This window comes from Camelina sativa, chromosome 15 (genome assembly GCF_030686135.1).
Source record: "Camelina sativa cultivar CO46 ecotype springtype chromosome 15, ASM3068613v1".
In the NCBI taxonomy this organism is placed as follows: domain Eukaryota; kingdom Viridiplantae; phylum Streptophyta; class Magnoliopsida; order Brassicales; family Brassicaceae; genus Camelina; species Camelina sativa.
The window spans coordinates 14755907-14780339 of record NC_141894.1 but is presented as its reverse complement, the minus strand read 5'-3'; the positions used below and the strand labels follow the sequence as shown (position 1 = coordinate 14780339).

At 37.1% G+C, this 24433-nt stretch overlaps 3 protein-coding genes across 4 annotated transcripts; 2 read left to right on the top strand and 1 right to left on the bottom strand.

Moving 5' to 3' along the window:
* Nucleotides 1-16989: 16989 nt before the first annotated feature.
* Nucleotides 16990-20297, bottom strand: LOC104773373 (putative L-gulonolactone oxidase 6). 2 transcript variants are annotated; one of them, XM_087486899.1, is made up of 5 exons: nucleotides 20121-20297; nucleotides 18557-18854; nucleotides 18139-18394; nucleotides 17944-18045; nucleotides 16990-17815 (listed from the first exon to the last, which is right to left on the bottom strand). In XM_087486899.1, exons 2-5 carry the CDS (start codon nucleotides 18794-18796, stop codon nucleotides 17109-17111), a joined length of 1305 nt encoding a protein of 434 aa, XP_087343025.1. In that variant the 5' UTR covers nucleotides 18797-18854; nucleotides 20121-20297; the 3' UTR covers nucleotides 16990-17108. The 2 variants fall into 2 exon arrangements, with proteins under 2 accessions (XP_087343025.1, XP_010496265.2); XM_010497963.2 differs by lacking the exon at nucleotides 20121-20297 and having other exon boundaries at nucleotides 18557-18904.
* A 1735-nt stretch (nucleotides 20298-22032) lies between these two features.
* On the top strand, nucleotides 22033-23205 carry LOC147926648 (uncharacterized). The gene has a single exon (XM_087487137.1). The coding sequence runs from the start codon at nucleotides 22033-22035 to the stop codon at nucleotides 23203-23205; it is 1173 nt and encodes a 390-aa protein (XP_087343263.1).
* On the top strand, nucleotides 23202-24029 carry LOC147926647 (uncharacterized). The gene has a single exon (XM_087487136.1). It carries the CDS (start codon nucleotides 23202-23204, stop codon nucleotides 24027-24029), a length of 828 nt encoding a protein of 275 aa, XP_087343262.1.
* Nucleotides 24030-24433: the final 404 nt, after the last annotated feature.

Here is a 24433-nt window from a genome sequence, read left to right as displayed (position 1 = left end):
TTTATATTATTAGTTCTTAAAAATACTTATTTTATTTATTTTGGTCATAAATAAAAGAAGTTAAAGATTAAGAGGAATACTTTGCAAATAAAATAGTTCAACTCTATTTATAGAGGAAAAAATAGAGTTCCTCTATATATAGAGAAAAAATAGCAATCTCTATTATAGAGGTGAAAATAGAGATGGATTGAAGCAAAAATTACTCTATAATAGAGTATAGAGGCAAAAATAGAGGACCATTGGAGATGATCTAACTCTAATGTATGTTTTGTTTTATTTTCTTTAATATTTGTAGGAGATATATTAGTGTAGTTTGAATTTGTGGTGTACTTTTTGTAATCTATACATATTTAATCACGTATTATATAGGGTTTTCTTTTATTGTTAGAACAATTATTATTTGTAGACATATCTAGCTTGTGAAAGCTTAGGCTTCCTGGACAAGAGACACTCTCCTAATCTCATCCTTGTTGTCTCTCTTCAACCACCTCATGTCATACCATGTTGACTCACATATACTTTAACTCTATCTTCGCTTAAAGTCACCAAATTCTTGAAAACAAAGCTTTTCTTCTCAACTCAAAGTCGTGTTATTCCACTCCAATCATGCATTTCTAGGAATCGGTCAATTTGATTTCCATTTTAATTTTATTGATTCGAACAGCTGCATGCTTAGGCATTTCTTTAGATCTATAGATGTTATTTTCTATTGACTTGTCTTGTTCTTTTAGTGGATTTATCTAGATAATTGACATGGTTTGTTGACCATGTTCTTGGCTTCTCTATTTAGCTTTTGTAGATAAATTGAAATCATAGTTTTTTCTTTGTAGGGAAATTGTTGAGATTAAGAGTTTTTTAGCAATCTAAAACCAATTCGGTGCATGGGGGTCATGAGAGAACTTCCATACCATGGATTCTATTCATATCAAGTAGACTTTCGTCTCATAGGTTCCATCTTTTTCTTATTCTTGTTGCCAGTTAAACTAAGCTAGTTTAGTCATATTATATAATTTTTTTCTATTTTTTTTGAACAAAGATATATAATATTTTCTAAAACACAATTGTACACCTAATCACCTTAAATATTGTTATGAAGAGCTCTCACATTCTTCCTAGCTAACTCAACCCTTTGCTTATCCACTAATGTTGATGTTAATGAATTCTGCTTGATCTTTGCCACACTCTTCTGTGTATCAAATAAGGTTCCTTCAATTGGTTTAGCATTCTTAAACTGTAAAAGAAAAAACTTCCAAAACTTTAATTCCAGATTAAGCAAAATTAAACAAAAGCAACTTTGCCCTGAATATGAGCTCACATATTCAATTCGATATCAAACTGAAGTTTAATTCATAAAATAATTCAGTAATATATCTAAAACAAACACCTTTGAGATAAATCCTATAGTTTTATACCAATTTGAACAATGTTCACAAGCCAGAACTTGTTTATATTATAAAGTTGTCGGCTTTATTCATAATCATCACTCACCTAACAAATAAATACTTCCAAAGTGTCAAATTTCCCTTCTACCCCGAATCAGCGAATACCGAATTTGTAACGAGATTCAGTCAGGAAAAATCAAAACTTCTCTTCTACCCAAAACCACGACACAAAGGTAAATCAGAAAAACAAAAATCACAGAACAGTCATTAGATTCGGGATGACCATGTGTTTTATTTCCCACATGATTCACAGTCTCAGTTTTTGTTTAACTCGGTGGAATTTGAATCGAAAAAAACATGTAATGAGGCAGCGACTAAAAAGAGGAGTTTTTTATTTAGGTTTATTATGTCCTTTTCTTGTAACTAACTATTTGTGAAGATACAAACTTGAAAAAAAATACGTTAATATTGAGTTTTTTTTAATTGTGTTGTGGGCTTGGTTGAACAGTATGTTTTAATTTAAAAATATGTGAGAGACATAGTACACATGGAACAAAGTTCAATTTTTATTGGTATGTTGAGTTGTATTAATTATTATATTTTGATTGGTTAAAGCTGATGTGTCTTCACTTAAGTGTAGACTGAATCAAGTGTATTTCTCCAACCATCCTTCCTTCATGTGGATTCATTATAGCTCCCTTTTTTCAAGATACTTCATTACCTTAAACGCACCTTAAAGGATTTTTCATATGAAACATTTTCAGAGCTGTTCTTTTGATCGAATTCTTCTTCACTTCAACTTCAATCATTGATTTTTATTGGAACATCAAAACAAGTTGGCATTGACTTTTTGGTCAATTTTATTTTGAAATGTATCAAATTTTTTTATATATATTTACCATGTGTATTAATGCATACACAATAAGAGCTCAAATTGAAAATATAATATAAATAATTTAAAATTAATTTTTATTGTTGCGAGATTTTTATCGATGAGTGAAAACACAAAAAAAAAAAAAAAAAAAAAAAAAAAAAAAAAATCTATATAACGAATTTATACGAGTTGAGGTCCCTTTAACTCAGCACGTGTTTATGAAGAAATCAGAACTAAGCAACCAAAAGGGGTCTGATCTTGTATAGTAAACCATGCACTGGGAAGACATAACTGCTTGCATAGTAAAGATTGATTCTGCATGTTGGCATCAATCTGTATGCCTTAAATACAATACAATTACACAAACATGATCCATTGATAGCAATGATCTGGACGTTGCTTCAGCGATGGCATATAATCCTGATATAAAATGAACGACGACGTCAATTCAAAACATTGTAATTTACCATTCCAAAACAAATTCAATAGTACGTATTTTGACTTTTAAATAGCTCGTAAAAGGAAAGAAATTAGATTAATATATAAACTAACATGAATGAAATTCAAAGTCGTAACACGTCTTCGACCTGTTAGCTAGTGATAATTGAGTTCGGTCGTAGGCTACTATGCTACATGTTTTATATTATACTTAAATGTGTGTGTGTCAATAGGTGTATGTTTAATAGTTGTGTTGTTTCCGTTACTAATCGAACGGTTACAACTTGCAACCATATCAATCAATATAAGTTTGTGTAATGTTTTAAGACAAAGTTGTCGAGAATAATAGCTAGAGAAGTTTTCCACTTTTTAATTCTTTTTTTTTTCTCTACCATGTGCCGTATTTGAAGCAACGGCTTTAACACGAGAGCAAACCTTTAACACGGCCAGGCCACACTGATAGGTCGGTAGAAACAGAATCGATTAAGGAGGAAAGGAAGATACGATGGATCAAAGATATTATAAAGTGAGGAAGTTTGTGAGAGTCATTTGGATTTTTCCAGTGTCTTCTTTCTCTGTTTGTGCCTAAGTCTCAAGCACGGATTATTGTTGATTCCGCCTTTCTCGTGTCAATTACTAAAAAGTAAGAACCAACCATTCATTATACTAAGCATTTGGTGTTGAGTTTGTTTAAGTGTTTTAATAATGGCCTTAATCTAGAGTAGAACAGGTCAATCACGTTTTGCTATATTTTCGTTGCTAGTTGATCTAGTTGAGGGTGTGTCCTCCTTTATTTTCGGTTGCTGCAGTTTCTTGTGTATTTCCTATAAAAGCATTGGAACCTATGAATAAATATAGATCATTCCGTGCAATCATTTGTGTTTTACTGATTCTGAAACTACCTGCTAAGCGTTGGGCAACAACCTGCTAAGCGTTGGGCAACTTCAAGAAAGAGGCCTAGATGTGCTTTTCAAAGGAGGTGAGCGAGCAACATGTAGCATCTTTCATCCCACAAGGGGGAAAATAGCAGAATCTGTCATGAGTGCTAATAGAATGTTCATCCTGTTGAGTGAATCGAGTAGTAAAACAAAGGAGGAGAGGTGTCTGCAGGTTGATGTCTCAAACAAAGCAGAGTTGTGGCATCATCGATATGGGCATCTCAACTACAAGGGACTACACACATTATGCAGTAAAGAGATGGTGATTGGTTTACCTGAAATCGGAGATGTGAAAGTCACTTGTGAAGCATGTGTAAGAGGGAAACACCATCGAGTTCCTTTCCCGAAGCAGAGCAAGTGGAGAGCCACTGAAAGACTACAGCTTATCCACTCTGATCTTTGTGGTCCGATCAATCCACCATCGAACAGTCACATAAGGTACCTGATAAGCTTCATCGATGATTTCTCAAGAAAAACATGGATATACTTTGTTCAGGAAAAATCTGAAGCGTTTTATCAGTTCAAGCTATTCAAAGCTTTTGTGGAGAAGCAAACTGGTCTGTTCATCAAATGTCTGAGAACAGATAGAGGGGGAGAATACAACTCAAATGAGTTCAAGGAATTCTGCAAAAAGCATGGGATCAACAGACAACTCACCACTGCTTTCACACCACAACAGAATGGCGTTGCTGAACGCAAAAACCGCACAATTATGAATATGGTGAGAGCAGCATTGTTCGAGAAGGAGGTACCAAGAGTTTTTTGGCCAGATGCTGTACACTGGGTGAATCACGTCCTCAACAGATCTCCTACACTTATTGTCAAAGATATGACTCCAGAAGAAGCATGGAGTGGAAGCAAGCCGTCAGTAGAGCACTTCAGGGTTTTTGGTTGTATCGGTTTTGTTCATGTTCCTGATGTGAAAAGAAGCAAGCTCGATGACAAAAGTGTGAAATGTGTGATGTTGGGTTTCAGCAGCGAATCCAAAGCTTTTAAGATGTTCGATCTAGTGGAGAAAAAGGTTCACATCAGTCGAGATGTGATATTTGAGGAAAATAAGAAGTGGGAATGGGAAGGTGCAGGTTACTCTGTTGATGAAAGCATAGACCTTGAATGGTAAAATGATTATGAGGGTGAAGCAGAAGAAGAAGCAAAAGAAGAAGCAGAAGGTGATGATGTTGCTGTTCCTTTACCAAATGATCCACCAACTGTAGATACAACAGCAACAACGAGTAGAGTGAGAAAACCACCAGTCTGGTCTGCAGATTATACTACATGAGAAGAGCTGTCTGATTCAGAGGACGAAGCAAACATGGTCAGAGTCGAAGTTGATAACTTAGCATTCATGGTAATATCAGATCCGACTAGTTTTCAAGAAGCAGTAGGACATCAAAACTGGAAACAAGCGATGGATGCAGAGATACAGGCCATTGAACGTAATCACACATGGTCGCTGACTGTTCTTTCCGCTGGAGCCAAGGCTATTGGGGTCAAATGGATTTACAAGACCAAGCTGAATGAACTGGGAGAAGTAGACAAGTTCAAAGCCAGGCTGGTTGTAAAGGGGTATGCTCAAGAGTATGGAGTAGACTACACAGAGGTATTTGCACCGGTTGCTCGAATGGATACAGTGAGGATGATCATCTCTATAGCAGCACAACGAGGATGGGGAATCTATCAACTCGATGTTAAATCTGCATTCCTTCACGGTGAGCTAAGAGAAGATGTGTTTGTAGAGCAACCACAAGGCTATGAAGTTGCAGGGGAAGAAGATAAGGTTTATAAGCTGCAGAAGGATCTCTACGGACTTAAACAAGCACCTAGAGCTTGGTTTAGTCGTATTGAGGCTTATTTCGTCAAAGAGGGGGTTTGTGAACAGCACTAGTGAACAAACGCTATTCATCAAGAGAAGGGGAGGTAACATTCTAATTGTGAGCATTTATGTTGATGATCTATTGTTCACTAGTAATGATGAGGAGATGCTGCGTGATTTCAAACGCTCTATGAAAGAGGAATTTGACATGACAGATCTGGGGAAGATGAGATACTTTCTGGGTATTGAAGTGGTGCAGAAGTCTGATGGCATTTTCATATGTCAAAGAAAGTATGCTGCTGAGTTACTCGAGAGGTTTGGAATGCAAAATTATAACTCAGTTCAAGTTCCAATGGTCCCTGGACAGAAGCTCACTCGGGATGGAGCTGGTGTTAGAGTTGATGCAACGCTGTATAAGCAAATGGTGGGGAGCTTAATGTATCTTACAGCAACACGACCGGATATCATGTATGTGGTAAGTCTTATTAGTCGTTTTATGGCTAATCCAACTGAGTCTCACCTTGCTGCTGCAAAAAGAATCATGCGATACTTAAAGGGAACTCTGCAATTTGGGATATGGTACAAGCATGGAGGAGAGAGTGAACTCATAGGCTATACAGACAGTGATTATGCTGGCGATACAGATGATAGTAGGAGCACCTCAGGTTATGTGTTTTTGATGAGTGGAGGAGCCACCGATTGTGACTCTTTCAAGCACTGAAGCAGAGTATGTGGCAGCTGCTACTTGCGCTTGTCAAGCCATTTGGATGAGAAGAATACTGTGTGAGATTGGCTGCAAACAAGATGAAGAAATGGTGTTGTTTTGTGATAACACATCTACAATCAAGCTGTCCAAAAATGCAGTCATGCACGGGAAGGCAAAGCACATAAGGGTTCGTTATCATTTTCTCAGGGAATTGACAAAGGAAGGTGTTGTTAAGCTGGTTCACTGTGACACAGAAGAGCAGTTGGCCGACGTTTTGATAAAGCCTTTGAAGTGGGCATCATTTGAGTGGATCAGAGAAGCGTTTGGGATGAGAGTTGTGAACTGCAACTCTTGATCGAATGAGAGTTGTGAACTGCAACTCTTGATCGAGTTCAGTTCAAGGGAGGGACTGTTGAGTTTGTTTAAGTGTTTTAATAATGGCCTTAATCTAGAGTAGAACAGGTCAATCACGTTTTGCTATATTTTCGTTGCTAGTTGATCTAGTTGAGGGTGTGCCCTCCTTTATTTTCGGTTGCTGCAGTTTCTTGTGTATTTCCTATAAAAGCATTGGAACCTATGAATGAATATAGATCATTCCGTGCAATCATTTGTGTTTTACTGATTCTTAAATTACATTTTGTTGAAAATGCTGATGTGTCAATTAAGCATCTCAAGATAAGCATATTTACAAAATAAGTCTTTTGATTTATTAAATATGCCATTAAAATATATAAAAAATATTTATTTCATTGTTATTTACATAAATGTATCATTAGAATATATAAGGTAATGTTTCTTTCTATTAGTTTTTAAAAATGAAAGACTTCATCAACTATTTAAAAAAGAAATATAGTTAACAATTTAATTATCATTTTCATAACAGATTTAAATATTTAAAGTAAATTACATTTCATAAACTATTGAAAAACTTAGTCATCTATTTAACTTTTTGAAATATAAAACTTATTCTCCGATTTAAAATTTTTTGATGACTATTCAATTACTCCCTCTGTTTCACAATAAGTGTCATTTTGATACATTTCACACAAATTAATAAAATATTTAAAGATACATATATGCCCTTATTTAATAACTGTTTAATAGGTTAATTTAGTCATAGATTAATGGTAAAACTAGAAAATCTAATGAAAAAGATGCATTGAAAATATAAAATAGTGTATTGGAAATGTAAATTGATACTATTTGTGAAACAAACATAAAATTCTAAAATGACATTTTTTATGAAACAAATAGAGTATATATTAAAAATTAATTATCACTATAATCTTAAAAATTAATAACATTATCATAATTATCACAATAATTAACATTCTTTTCCACATATCACGGTGAAACATATTTTTACACAAAATACTTAAATGTAAATTTGAATAAAATAAAATAAAAATTATGTGTAAATTTATTATTATGACACCTTAAATTCCAAATAATAATTTTACTTGTAATCATTTTATTTGAGTTGATTTATCCCACATATAGTGCGGGTTGTTACCTAGTTCCTTTTTATTGACAAAGTATGGTCGATAATATTTTCGCAACATATATATGATTCAAGCATATAATTTAAGAATTAATTAAGATATATTAGTCTCCCATTATATAGGCTATTCATAGTTTATCACATACATTACCATGGACGCGTAATGACTTGCCATACGGATCATTGATATTACATTAATTGCTCGAGTGGTGTGCGTGGATATATATATCTATATGAGAATAAGCAACGCTTTTTGGTTCAAAGGAGCAGAGCAACCCCCAAACATGCTTTCACTATGTGGATAGCAACCCTCGACCGTCTACCAACTAAGTCACGGCTTCAGCATTGGGGTATGCAGATCAACCCTACTTGTGGTCTCTGTTCCGTCCATCAAGAAACCAGAGACCATTTGTTTTTATCCTGCGACCTTGCCTTATTCCTTTGGCACTCGGTGGCTAGGAGACTGGAAATGCCTTCTATCATTTTTCATACTTGGTCCGACTTACTCGTTTGGCTGAAGGTAAAGAATAGTAGGTCACCGCCGAATCTCCGGAAGTTGATCGCACAATCTGTTCTGTATGCTATCTGGAAACAGAGAAATAACTTACACCACAATCAGACTCACGTGCTGCCTTCGGTGATCTTCAAAGACATCGATCGGGAAATCAAAAACTCCATCATGGCAAGAAATCTCAATAAGCGTTTTAAAAACCTTATGAGTTTATGGCTACGCCGATGATGATTTGGACCTTTTAAGTTCAACCCAGTTGCTTTCTTGTTTTATCTTTTTGCCGAGGAACCAACTTATTCGGTTGTAACATATGTAACACCATATCTTTCATTTATATGATATTTGCGCTTTAGCAAAAAAGAATAAGCGCACTAATCATCATACGGAGGATGATAAGCGAAAAGGGAAAATAGGAATATTGAAGATATTTCCTATTGGTGGAGAGTAACGTGTTGCTGGTTAATAAATTATGAAAGGTAGGGGTTCATGTGACTTGTTTCTTTTAATTCGTTGGTTGGAAGTACAAACTAAGTTTTAATTGCAATACACCATGAGACGTCAAAGACTACTGTACAAGATTGAGCTGTTAAAGATGTAACGGATTATTCGTTTGCAATGAAAAAAAAAAAAAAAAAAAAACTAAGATGATTAGAAGGCCATGTACGACTCGGGGTTCTCGGACAACCAGGGCCAAAGGTACATACGTAGTAATTAAGAACACATATAATAAAACTCCTTTTTATTGATGAAATATATATGGTCGAAGATATTTTCACAAACATATAATTTAAGATAAATAAGTCTGCTTTCATCATAAATGCCAAATAACCATATATAGAAATAGAAGAAGCAAACTTTTTAATTTTTTCCTCCCATGCACCACCGGGGACTTTGTATACTGAAATACCAAACACCAATATGATATTAATGATACTTACATCATATGTGTTGTAGATGAAAAATGAGATGAATATATGTAATAGAGTCGTTATAATTTATGTTTACTTACCTCCACAGTAAGAGCCAGGGACTAATAGATCACCACATGCGTGAGAAAGTAAGCTAAGCTTTTTCACATCAATCTGCTCGGCTAATAGGGGGTTGACAGCATCACATAGACAATACATCTTGTCAATTTTTAAGTTGTTACAGCATTGTGGAATAGGAGGGAAGAATGGTGTATTCAGCCTCAAAGACTTAGAACAATAACCAAAATCTTCATAACCTTTCGTTACACTACATCCACGATAAGGTTTGAACGACGATGCTCTTGCAACAAGCAATATAAACATAACAATATAAATCTTCATCATCAGATCTCCAATCCTTCTTTTCTCTATGATATGTCTTCTTTGTTTAATAAATCCTTCAATATATATGTTTATTTAAAGAAATTTATAGCCGACAATTATGAAAATTACCAAAATATTATGGTCAACGCAATAAAGAAAAAGGAAAGATAATATTATTTACAAAGAAATACAATATTTATTGCTAATTTTCCATTCTAAAAAATCAAAAGATCTTGCAATTATTAATTAAGGAAAGAACAAAAAAATAAGGGGTTTTCTTTGTTTAATTCGTCGGTAAACAAGCCCAAATTGTCAAATAGGGCCTTATTTAACATTGTTCGGCCCAAATTGTCAAAAAGGAAAAAAAAAAAAAAAAAGTCGCCTGAACTGAAGAGAGAGAGATGATCATCGAATCGATGGTCGGCGGCGAACAAGTTAGGAAGAGCTATGATGAGTTGCAGCGACGACAAGTTAGAATTTTGAGATTTTGGGTTTCATAGTGAGTGAAGTCTTGAAATTGGAGGCAGAAGCGAGAGAAGCTTGTGAGCTGTTCTATTGGATCAAAAAGATTATGAGCTCAGAAAGAAGAGAAGACTTCATGAATTGTGTAAATGAATCGTAGCCTTGAAGGTCTCTTCATTGCAGTTTCAGGAAACATAGGAAGAAGAAGAAGTCACGAGACAGAGTTGTCTGCTGCATTAAAAAGCTTGGACTTAAAGATTCACGTCTACCAAGTGGTTGTCTTCTAGAGGTGCAGCTGTGTTTATCACACCACAAGATGTTGTTTTTAAGGTTTAATTAAGATCTCAGGGTGTTATGATATTCTTGTGGACTATACCATAATGTATGTTTTTTACGGCTGTAAGTTATATCATTGGTTCTCCAGTAGCTGTAAGAAGAGTCTCGGGGGTATCACTTAAAATTTCTGATATGAGGCAAGATCAAGATTTGATGGTCGGTGAATCATAGCTAGTTGCCTCAAGACTTGAACTAGTGTGGTTCTGTTTTCTGTTTTTAGGACTCACTGTGAAGAAACAGAGATTCCAAAGTTTTCTGTGTGTCCCTTATGACTTGATTTACAAAAACATATATACTCGAGAGAGCAGATCCATACGAATCATATCTATACATACAAGGAAAGCTATATTAACTTTGCTGATCTTACGGGATTGACATATTGACCAAACAGCTTCACGGCCAAGTCACCTATAACCATGACGAAACCAACTGCAATTAGAGTAAACCGATAGCTAACCTGAAACCAATCTCCAACACTCCCCCTCAAGTTGGAGCATACAAGTTTCGTATGCCTAACTTGATCCGAAACGATGCGAAGCTGTCTCGACCAAGGGGTTTTGTAAAAATATCCGCAAGCTGAAATTCAGTGCCAACGTGACGAAGAACAAGATTACGACGAACAAGCTCATCACGAACAAAATGGCAGTCAATCTCTATATGTTTAGTGCGTTCATGGAATACGGGATTTGTTGCGATGTGTATGGCCGGTTTACTGTCACAACACACCACCATTGGCTGATCATGTCGAACTCCCAGAGTAAGCAACAACTGTTTGAGCCATAAAAGTTCTGATGTAAGAAATGACATTGCCCGATACTCCGCTTCTGCAGAGGACTTGCTCACGGTTTCTTGCTTTCGAGTTTTCCATGAAATTGGTGAATCACCAAGCTGAACTATATAACCAGTAACAGACCTTCGAGATATGGGACAAGTCGCATAGTCAGAGTCACACCACCCAGTGATCTGAAAATCACCTGTTCGACGCAGCAAAATACCTTGGCCGGGATTAGACTTTAAATAACGAACGATTCGAAGCGCAGCCTCCCAATGATCTTCACGTGGCTGTTGCATAAACCTGGCCAGCATATGAACAGAGAATGCGAGGTCTGGCCGTGTTACTGCCAAGTAGATCAAACGCCCAATCAACCGTCGATACTGTTGGGGCTGAGGAAGAAGAGGTGATTCAGACAACATGAGCTCATGAGTTTGTTCTAGTGGAAAAGTCGCTGGTTTTGCTCCCATCATACCAGTTTCAGAGATGATATCTAACGCATATTTGCGCTGACATATGTATATGCCTGCCGAGTTCCTTGCAACCTCTATCCCCAAAAAATATTTTAGAGGTCCCAAATCCTTCATGTGAAAACATGATGCCAAATAATCTTTAAAATCTTGGTTTGCCTTTGGTGAACTCCCCGAAATTATCAGATCATCAACATAAATCAGTATATTGATCCGAACAGCTCCCCTGGTCAAAGTGAACAAAGAATAGTCGGACAAGGATTGTTTAAATCCATAATTCTTCAATGATGTTGTCAACTTCTCAAACCAGCATCGTGGAGCCTGTTTTAAACCATACAAGGCTTTGCGTAGACGACATACCTTGTTGGGATGAGAAGCAGCAAAGCCAGGAGGTAGCTTCATGTAGACTTCTTCGCGAAGATCTCCATGTAAAAATGCATTGTGGACATCCATCTGATGGATTTCCCAGTTTCGTTTTGATGCAACGTCGAGAAACATTCGCACCGTTCCCATCTTAGCCACAGGGGCAAAGGTTTCACCATAGTCTTCACCCTCTTTTTGTTTGTTGCCAAGTGCAACAAGTCGTGCCTTATACCTCTCAACGGATCCATCAGAGTGATATTTAACTTTGTAGACCCATTGACAGCCGATTGCTCGTTTTCCTGGAGGTAAATCTTCTATCGTCCATGTACCATTTTCCTCTTGAGCATCAATTTCGGTTGTCATTGCGTTATTCCAACGGTCATCAGCAACAGCCTCTTTATACGATCTTGGTTCAACGGCCTTTGCAACCGCAGCCATATACGCAACATGAGATTTAGAAAAACGCTTTTTAGAATCCTGTTTCGAAATTGGGTACCGTACCTTGGTGGAGAAAGAATTCGGTGATTCACAAGCAGCAGAATTAACAACATAATCTTTTAAGTGGACAGGAGCTTCTCTCTTTCGCTTACTTTGACGGGGAGGAGGTTGTGCTATCGGACCACCAACCGTCGCTTTCGAACGTTTATTCCGACGAGAACTTGGCCGGTTAACTGGAGCTGCAACTGTAGAGGTTGAAGCTGTCAAATCGGAATCTAGTCTTAATTCCGGTGGCGAGGCTGATCCAGAGGGAGTGAGCACCGGCGAGGTTTCTGCTTCCGTCGTAGCCGCAGGAGAGTCATTGGAAGATGAAGACGTGGTCTCAAATTCACGTGGACCTTGACTTTCTTCATTTGGGCCTGAATATTGTAACGGGCCTTGAGGGACATTAAGATGTTCTTCTTGTAATGGGCCACTAGAAATTGAAGCCCACAACTTTGGTGTATCTTCTTCATCAACGTGAGAGACCTCCATTGTCGAGCTTGGAGAAAATGGAAATTCAGATTCGGAGAAGACCACATCTCGTGAGACAAAAAATTCTTGTGATTCTAAATCAAACAATCTCCAACCTTTTTGACCATTTGGATAACCAACGAACAAACACCGTCGACTTTGTGACTCGAATTTGTCGCCGTGACGTTTTTGATTGTGAGCATAACACAAGCTCCCAAAAACTTTTAAATGTCCATACTGAGGAGGCTTCTTATGAAGACGTTCATACGGAGTTTTGTTGTTCAAAATAGAGCTGGGAGTTCGATTAATCAAGTAAGCCGCTGTTAAAACACATTCGCCCCAAAACTTTAAAGGCAGTTGCGCTTGAAACCGTAAAGCCCTCGCAATATTGAGAATGTGTCTGTGTTTTCTTTCAACCCTGCCATTCTGCTCAGGCGTAGAAACACACGAACGTTCATGAAGAATACCGTGTTCTTGGAAAAACTTTGTTAAACACATGAACTCTGAACCGTTATCACTGCGTATTGTTTGAACTTGCACCCCAAATTGACGCTCTGTTAAAGCTAAGAAATTTTTTAAATGACCAGAAGCCTCACGTTTTTCAGCCAACAAATATAACCAAACTCCTCTAGAATAATCATCTACTATTGTCAGAAAATATTTGGCCCCAGAATGAGAAGTTGTGCGGTAAGGTCCCCATAAATCACAGTGGATTAACTCAAAAATACGAGATGTCTTATTCATACTCAATGGAAATGAAGTTCGAGTTTGCTTTGCGCGGAGACATATATCACACGCTTGATTTAAACTTGAAGAAGAAACAGAAACAGAAATTGCAGGAAGTAAACCGACTACTCTCGCAGAAGGATGACCCATCCTTTTATGCCACAGCTCATACGCCTTCTCCTCTTTCGTAGTGACTGATGCTGCGATCTCCATACTACGAAAGTAAAAAGTTCCTCCTGCTCTAATACCCGTCCCAATCACAGTCTTCAAAGTGCGGTCCTGAACCACAAGAAAGTGATCAGTCATTTGCAAAACACAACGGTTTTCATCCAGCAATTGTCCAATTGAAATCAAATCAGATTGAAACTCCTCAACATAGAAGACTGAATTCATAACCAAATCTGAACTAAGTCTAACTGTCCCTTCTTTCACAGAAACCCTTTCTCTACCATCAGCCAAAATAATTAAAACCGGAGGCATATCTCTTACATTTGTAAGAATATCAAACTTTCCTGTCAAATGATGAGAGGCGCCTGTATCCATAATCCAAGAGGGAACGTTGGACTTACCGGTTAACTTTTCGGTGGGCTCGTCCTTGCCAGCATTGAGGACCCTTTTGATGGTACGCCATTGATCCTCAGTTAAAGTGAGACCCTCACGATCACGATCAGTCACCACATGGTTGGCGTGTTCTGTTACGTCAAGGTTCGGAACACAAACACGGTTAGCATATGCTGCAGACCCGCGTCCTCGACCTCCATTGGAGCTTGCTCCACCACGGCCACGTCCTGGTACAGAACGGCTGCGAGGACGCTCTCCCCACCACTCCGGATATCCAATGATAGCATAACAACTCTCCGATGCGTGCCCTCCACGATTGCAATGTTTACACACCACACCTTTATCCTTGTCATCACTCCGCATTTGAGAGAAGTTTGAGCGTGACCGCATGTGAACAGCAAAGGCACTCACGTCTTGTTGATCCTCCAACCCTTTTGTGCCATTGCGGAGCAAGTCTTCTTCTTGCCTCACAATGTTATACACTTCTTCTAAAGGCTGCACCGGAGTACGAGAAATAAGACTTGATCGCACAGTCCTATACAAAGTATCATCAAGCCCAAAGAGGAATTGATGAACTTGGTCCTCTTCACGATCTCTTTCTTGCAAGGTGCCAAGATCACACACACACTTGCCACACTTGCAGATTCGCAAAGGACGAAACGCAGCCATGCTATCCCAAATTTTTGTTAACTTGCCATAATAATTCTCGATGGACAGCCCCCTTTGCTTGCAGCCAGCGAGTTCAGCCTTGATTTGCATCAGTTTTGGTCCGTTCATCACCGAGAACCGTTTTTGCAAATGATCCCAGAGGTCTTTAGCAACATCTCGATGTGAGATATTCGACCTAAGCACCGGATCGATTGTCATCTTTATCCAAGACACAAGTAGTGCTTGAATCGTCCACCAGTCTTCTAGATCTGGAGATCCTTCTTCAGGTCGGGGAATTGCTCCATTGAGAAATCCAAACTTTTTTCGAGAACACAATGCTGTCTTCATTCCACACGCCCACTCATCATAGTTGGCTCCCTTCAACAGTGGATGTGAGATCACAGCGCCAGGATTATCAGCTGAAGTCAAATCATAGGGTGAGATAGTTCTTCTCACTTCGTTCGTCAGATTCGTCGGGTTCGTGGCAGGAGTGCCATTCGGGTTCGTGGGAAAATTCCCATTCAGGTTCGTCTGAGTCTGTCCGTCCGTCATTGTCGTGAAAAAAAAAACGATAAGAAAAACCTTTAATTTCACAAAAATGATTCAAGCTCTGATACCATGAAGAAACAGAGATTCCAAAGTTTTCTGTGTGTCCCTTATGACTTGATTTACAAAAACATATATACTCGAGAGAGCAGATCCATACGAATCATATCTATACATACAAGGAAAGCTATATTAACTTTGCTGATCTTACGGGATTGACATATTGACCAAACAGCTTCACGGCCAAGTCACCTATAACCATGACGAAACCAACTGCAATTAGAGTAAACCGATAGCTAACCTGAAACCAATCTCCAACACACTGCAAGAGTAAAATTGTGAAGGCTAGCTTGGAGAACCACACTACTTGGCAGAGGTACATACATATGACGTTACATTTCTTAACTATAAACTAACTGTGATGTCCAATATTATAAACTATAAACTAAGTTTTCAATTATAAACTATACACCATGAGACGTCAAAGACTGTATAAGGTTGAGCTTTTAAAGATGTAACAGATCATTCGTTTGCAATAAAAACACTTAGAAGGCTACGTACGTCTGCTTTAAGATAATTAAATAAGTCTGCTTTCATCATAAAATACCAAATAACCAATACATAGAAGGAAGTATATATGTTTCTTTTCTCCTCTCATTGACCACCGGGAACTTTGTATACTGAAACACCAAACACCAATATGAGAATTTGATTTTAATGTTACTTACATCATATATGTTATAGATGGAAAAACGAGATAAATATATATGAAAAAGTGGTTATAATTAATGTTTAATTACCTCCACAATAAGAGCCTGGAACTAATAGATCACCACATGCGTGAGACAGTAAGCTAAGCTTTCTCACATCAAACTGCTCGGCAAATCGAGGGTTGACAGCATCACAAAGACAATACATCTTGTCAATTTTTAAGTTGTTACAGCATTGTGGAATAGGAGGGATGAATGGGGTATTCGGACTCAAAGAGTCTAAGCAATAAACAAAATCTTCATAACCTTTTGTTACGCTACATCCACGATAAGGTTTGAAAGATGATGTTCCTGTAACAAGCAATATAAACATAAAAATATAAATCTTCATCATCTTCAATTCGTTTTTTCTCTCTATGAATATGTCTTCCTCTTATAAATCGTTAAATATATATATATATATATATATATATATATACTAAAAAGTTTATTAAGGAAATTTCTGACTGGCAATTATGAAAATTACCAAAATACTATAGTCAACGCAATAAAGAAAAAGAAAAGAAAAAAGGAAAAATAATATTATTTACAAAGAAATACAATATTTTTATTGCGAATTTTCCATTTTTAAAAATCAACAGATCTTGCAATTATTAATTAAGGAAAGAACAAAAAAATAAGGGTTTTCCCTGTTAATGCATTGTATTGTTCATGGTTGTATATAACATAACATCCTAAAGAACAGCTTAAATATTCATTTCGTGGAAAGAAAACTTTTCATACTTGTAAAGATTGAAAACTTGTAATGGTTTCATCTGAGAACTTATGGATCTTTTTTACAAGACAAGTAAATGTTTTCTGGTGCCTCTTGGGGTTTGGGAGAGCTTACTGTTGTAAAACAAACCGTAAATAAAGTTGTTTACGATTCCAAACCTTATGATCGGTATTTCAATCAACAATCGTTGGGAAAGATCACGACAATCACAGTATTGCAAAACAAGTGACTAATAAGGTCATCATCATATTCATATATATAAACGAACAGATATAGCATCGTCTTTACATAAGTTCTAATATAGATTAGACAAGGAAATAGAAAAACACATTTTCATAAGTGGGCACAGACGCGCGCTGCCTTGTAGATCTTCCCAGGTCGACAGAAGTAACCATTGGTAGGGGAACAATGCACATCTTTCGAACAGATGCACAACCCCTCCAATGCACAACCTTCTGTATCTACGGTAAGGTCGCCTCCCAAACCCAATACTGCGTCTGTCCATTTGCTTGAAAATAGGCCTAGTGGGTCAAACATCTGCTTCATCATCAAGAAAAAAGCTGCATCCTGGTACTTGTCAATGGCGTTGATAAATGCAACGTTTCTGTTCTTGCCCCAATGTGGCAGCCCCTCGTACTTGAACAAACCCATCTGCTCGATCTCCTCGAAAAAATCTTCATACATCCGAGGCATCAACGGGTCTCTGCTTCTATAGTATGTAAATTCGAATTCCATACCCTCAAATTCGATGCCCAAGTATGCAAATGATGGTTGAACATACCGGATCAACACACCATTGTATAAATCGAGTCCGCATAAAGCCTTTGGTTCGATCTTGACCAGACTTTGGATGTCGCTGATAAATGCCTTCACGTTCCTAAGGGGTATGGTGAAAGTGGTCTGATGAAAAAATTGGCCATGTATGCGGGAGTCCCAGGGACAAGCCGTGGCCAATGCATCTTCTTTACTATCCAGACAACCTCCTGATGACATCATATCGCTGTGGTTTCCAATCACTGGATAGCCAGAATAATTCATACCTGCATGCAAGATTTGAAACATTACTTCATAATCTGATTTCACATATGATATACCATCATTATTAATTTTTCAGTCTGTTATTTAATAGTCTGTTATTATTAATTTTTCAGAGTAAAAAGGAACATACCATCATTCGACAAACCATATGATAGACTATTAAAGTAAGCGGAAATGCCCTCCGCCACTGTGCAAATCTTTTCTGAGTTCCTTTCCAATTCTAGCTCTTCTTCTATTTGTTTTTTTAAGATAAATAAAAACGAATCACAATTATCTAAATGTTTTAACTTTTTTGTAATGAAATATATAGTAGAAATGAATGTACCTCTTGATCTTTGGAATGCCAGCAATTTTGAGTTTTTGGCTGCGAACAGTAAGGAATCATATGAGCCACTGCCAGGGATGTCCACTGAAACCCGATCATCCATCCGGTAAGTGACTTCTCCTTTGCTGGGGTACCACATTATATCAGGAAACTCGTACCGACTTCCGTGCTTCTCAACCATCTCTACAAGATCGCTATCCTTAATGGTCATATAGCTGATTGATCTTTTGAACATTAACTCCAACTGAACCGTCACCTGAAAAAGGAACCATACAAAGGTTAAATCATTTTTCCAAACAAGATTTAAAGAAGCCTATTATGTATGTATCTTAGCCGCAAAACAGTTTAATGAAGAAAAGCAAACCAGTCAATTAGATAATTCATCTTTGATATAAACAGAAAATGTAAAGTCTTTTACCTGAGATATAACACCAAATACGCCTAGAGAAACTCTAGCGGCGTCCAACTCAGTGAAGTTGCTCTGCTTGAAAATTCTAACCATGGAGTACCCTTGATCAGGAGGAGCAGAGGTTACCATTCGCATCTCGATGACGTAGTCATGAAAAGCAGTTCCCCCATGCTCCCCATCCCAAGAACTTCCGTGGGCTCCGGTAGACATCATACCACCAACTGTTAGCCCCCACCAGTGTGGCGCCATTCTCAACGCCAGTCCGACTTTTGCAGCATCACCTATGAGCTGGCGCAGTGAGACACCACTGCGCCAGAGACAAGTTGATTTTTGGATCATGTCACAGAGCAAATCAACTGGAACATCTACTAAGTCCAGTTTTACTCCCAGTAATTACTACTGATCCCAACAACAATTGCAGAGTATAAACAACAGAAGAGAAGAAGAAGAAGAAGAACTCTCACACTCCTTCCGATTCGAACTACAAACAAAACGTCTCTCGATCCTCTCGGGTCTCGGCTCTCGGGCGTCTTTCAAAGTAAACGCACGGGCCTCATTTTAGTCACTAGGTTAGTACCCAAACTTTGTTTTTATATATACTAGGATGTCGGCCCATGCGATGTCGGCCCGTGCATTTCCGCACACCAGAAAGTGAAAACTTGAAATGACTAATATTGTTAATTTTACATTTTGAGTAGAAATTTTATGGTAATTCTTTAATTATAGTATAAAAGTCCGAAATAATGACTAAGATGAATCAACAAATTAATTAAATAAATTTTTTGTTGTATCTATAAAAATCGATTCTTTGACAATAAGAGAATAATGTTAAAGATATATGAATCAAGTCTTACTGAATCTTACTCAGATAATCAATTTTGAAAGATATTCAAATAAAACAAAATTTAAGTCATTATTCTATCAAAATTTACAAAAAAAATAATAAGATAAGCAGGGAGGAAGAGCTAAATCATTATTCTATCAATTACCTAAATTAATACTTGGAAGATATGATCGATGTGGGTATTAGGTGAAAAATGACACCAAACAAAAGTTAGATAATTGAATATATAAATAAAGTAGATAAAACAATCCATGAGTGAATCAATGTTGATTAATAAATTGAAAAAAAATAATACTCATAATTTTTAAATTTGGAGGTGTTATCAAAGAATAAAATCTCTTTTCAAAGTCCATAAAAATTTATATATAAAAATAAAAAGATGTGAAACAAAAATGTAGGACAAAAACAAGTGCGAACATTGAAAGCTGGGAGTACGACGAAGAAACACAATTGTTGGATCAAAACATTGTAACTTTTGAGATTATTAACAAATTTAAACAGTTAGAAGAGATAATAAAAAAAATCTCATCCGTTAGATTTAAATTGACCCATAAAAGTGGGTTTGCTATAATATATAAACATATAAATCTATAAAAAATTAAAAATCACAATAAATTACATAGATTACTACTTGGAAGAGATGATTGATGTGATTTAAATGGAAAACGACACCAAACAAAAGTTGACAAAATGAGCAAGAATTGATAGCAAGGCTGAAAGAGTGTTTACTTTGAAAGACGCCCGAGACCCGAGACCCGAGAGGATCGAGAGACGTTTTGTTTGTAGTTCGAATCGGAAGGAGTGTGAGAGTTCTCTCTTTCGGACAAATCTTTTTTTATTTGTCGTCAACTCGTTCGGACAAATCTCACACTGTTGTTGACTTAGTTGTATGTCTTTCCCGGTCCTAGATCTATCTGGTCTCGTCGATTAAACCCTCAATATATAGTAAAATCGATTTTCATCCTCCAATTTTCCTTGTAAAACTAATTGGTCTATGGTATCGTGCTAAACGGTGGCGTATTGTCCCTTTATTATTCACTAGGGTTCACATTTTTATTTACCATACGGCGGCGTAAAACTGGGGACTTTGCCTCATTATAGTCACTAGATATATACCCAAATTGCGGGTTTGTTTTTATATATATATATATATACATTTATTGCAATACCTTTTTTACTTCTTTTATTTTTACATTTGAAAAATTAAAAATTATATATTACCGAACTAAATTAAGACATTTATACGAAGAAACAAAGAATATTAAATTTTGTTTAAAGTTAAATTTTATTTTAAACTTATTTTTGTTTATAAAAACTATCAGCATATTTTTTAGGAAGTAAAATAATCATACAATTTGCACATTTGATTGGTAGATATAAACATTTCATCATCCTATAATTCTTGTCTAAAAATTAGGTATTTAGATATATTTGTATTTAAGTTTCTCAATTAAATATCATGAGACTCTCAAATTCTCTTTTATCGAAAAGATTTTCATGCAGCTTGGTTAACTCTTTAATGGTTATAATTAAAATAGACAACTTTCCTTCCAGCTAGCTATTCAATTTCTTGAATATAACTCTAGAATTTAATTTAATTTCCTTCTTCTTTTCTCTCCGTATTTTCCTAAACCAACATTATATCATTGATTTAACTATCTTTCATTCGACAATGAACAAAACTCTGATTTTTTTCATATATAAATTTTTTATTTCTCTAAGAACACACTTTCATGAATTTCTATACAATAGTAACCAAATTACCAGTCACTGCTACAACCCTTCAAATTGTTGAGAAATTCTAGCGCCTAAACCATATGTTCATATCTTTATGGTTTACCCTAAGAGGACGAAGCAAATCTTTAGTTTTACTCTTGATACTTTTTTTTTCTTTTGGTGATGCTTCTACTTACTTAAAGAATACATCAACATGTTCTAAACCTCTCTAGATTTCATATATAAATATTAAAATTATTTATAATATGAAAAATAATAAAAGACATGAAGATGTTTCAAATTCCTCTTTAATTTTAAATATGTTTGCTTTTAAATTAGATTGATATGTGTCACTCTCTCCACTGCTGACGTGTCCATTCATATGGAAAGAGTTAGCAACTTTCATAATATAAATTATTTAATAGAATCATGAGTAGAGTTATTTGAATCCTCCTCTTCTGATGCTCAGCTCAGGTATTAATCAAATTGAACAGTGACGAAAATTGGCCAAGCCTTCAAACCAGCCATACAAGATTTAGAGAGGATAACTAAGAGAGGTTCGAACCCTTTCGGCTGGGGTCAGTGATAGTGTGATAATTCTTTCGAATTATGGAAGCATATGATGGCGTCGCTTCTCTCTGAGGGCGATTTTCTCTGCGATCTGCAGATCGGTTTTTCTTCTGTTTCTCCTTGTCGGAGTTTTGGTCCGATTGAAGTTTGTGACACTAACACTGTAATTTCTTTCGGGGTCTTTCTGTCAAAACGGTTTTGTGGCAGTTTCTTTTGTCCGTTTATGTCGTTGGATAACCGCTCGAGGAAACCGCCATGGACAATTCAATATAAATTCGGGATTCCCGGCATTTCTTCTCTTCTATCCTTGTTCTCAAATCATCTATCTCTGATCATCTTCTCTAAACTGTTGAGTATGAGTGATTACATCAGAAAATCTCTTCAAGATTTAGACTTGGGCATAACTGATGCCCCTGTTCCGCTTCCGCCGCAATTCATTGCAAAAGCGGTGACCGCTAATCGGTACTCTTTGGTGGTTTCTACGGTGAACCCTCACAAACAGAACTTGCGGGCATTGATAGGGCATATGCCCAGAATCTGGGGGGTTGAAGGAACCGTCGTTGGGCGTATCTTAGGGCCGGGAAAGGCTCTGTTTGTCTTTCAATCGGAGGAGTCTCTCAACATGTTCTTACGTCGCGGTCCTTGGTCCTTCAATGAATGGATGTTGACGGTTCATCGTTGGCATCCAAACATCACAGAAGAGGCTATGAAGATAATCCCCTTCTGGATTCAAATACGAGGAATCCCATTGCTCTATCTCTCCAATGATATGGCCAGGTATGTTGGGGATCAATTAGGACCAGTGGAAATGGTAGACTTTGATGAAAATGCCAATATGGTTGAATTTGTAAGGGTTAGCATAGATTGGAATGTAGACTGGCCTTTAAGGTTTAAGCGTAACTTTCAATTCACTGTGGGTGATAACACAATCATTAAGTACCGTTTTGAGAGGCTTCGCAAGTTCTGTGCTAAATGCGGTTCTCTTAAACATGATGTTTCTAACTGTGATCTGAATGATGAGGATCCTGATTTCTATCAAGAGGACCCGCCAAATGATGATGACCAAAACATGGCTGGTCCTGAGGCTGTTCGTGATGTCCTGTATGATGGTAATACCCTCAAAACAGTTGATCCTTTTGAAGTAATACCAAGACTAAAGAATCACTACTCGACTCCGGGTGCTGGCCCGAGTTCTTCTTCTCCAAGCGAGACTCCTAGTGTATTTGAAGATACTGAACTTACGGCTGAAAGACTTCGTTATCTTCATGCCAAGTTTAGTAAGCAATTCATTGACACTTTTTCTCCCATCCATGAGGATAAGTGTGAGATTCTTGAGAAGGGAAAGAGTAGCACTAAGCGTAAGAGGGTGGAGGTTGAAGCTTTTTACCAACAATGGGAAGCTGCTGAAGATCAGGCGGTCCTGTGTCAGATCAAAAAGAAGGAACGGGTCGAGTCTGCTGGTTCCTGCTCTGCAACAAATGCGATCGACAGAGGCGCGGGGGGCCCGGTACCCCCACTGTGTCCATGACGATCATCTCCTGGAATTGCCATGGAATTGGCGCATCTATGACTAAATATAGACTACATAGTATTTGCTGTATCTATAAACCTAATATGCTATTTCTAGTTGAAACTCTTAATAACTGTAATATGGTTGTCGACCTTGCTTATTCATTAGGATTTACTAATGTAATTACTGTGCCCCCTTGTGAAAGGAGTGGCGGTTTGGCTTTGTTGTGGAAAAACAATGTTCATGTGTCCTTAATTTCTAAGGATGCTAGGATCATTGATGTAACTGTTAAATATTATAACTTTCAGTTTTATTTGTCTTGTGTCTATGGTCATCCTGTTCAAGATCAGAGACACTTCTTTTGGGATTACCTGCAACAATTATCACATTCTAAAGATGGACCTTGGGTCTTGGTTGGAGATTTTAATGAGATTCTCTCTAACAATGAAAAAGTTGGTGGACCTTTGAGAGCAGATTGGACATTTCGGGATTTTAGACATATGATTTCTTACTGTGATCTTTGGGATATCAATTTTACGGGTGATAGGTTTTCTTGGGTTGGTGAGAGACATTTTTACACTGTCAAGTGTTGCCTTGACAGAGTATTGGTGAACTCGGAATGGTCAGCTACATTTCCAAGAGAAGAAGCGGAGTTTCTTGACTTTAATGGGTCTGATCACAGACCTGTACTGCTCCGCTTTGGTTGCCATGATCCGGTTCTACGGAAACCCTTTCGGTTTGATAAGAGACTGCTGGATGTCGTTAATTTCAAAAGTTACGTTAAAGAGGGATGGAAGTTTTGTAAAGACCAACGACATCATACCATTGTGGATCAAATATGACACTATCATACATATATGGCTCCTTGTAAACGTAAAAGCAATCTGAACTCAGCTAAGCAAATAGATGTGCTTCAACATCGTTTAAACAGAGCAATGTCAAGTTTACACAGATCAGATAGAGATCTGATCCCCAGATTGAAACAACAACTAAACACGGCTTACAAACAGGAAGAGATCTACTGGAAACAAAAAAGTAGAAATTTATGGCTACATGTTGGTGACCGAAACACGAAATTTTTTCATGCCTCTACTAAAAACAGATTTGCTCAAAATTATATTACTTCGATCAAGAATGATCAAGGACAGGTTTTTAGTGGGGACAAAGATATTGGACATCATGCTGCAGAGTATTTTCAAAACATGTTCTCTACAACAAATCACTTGGTTTCACCTTTGGACTTTGC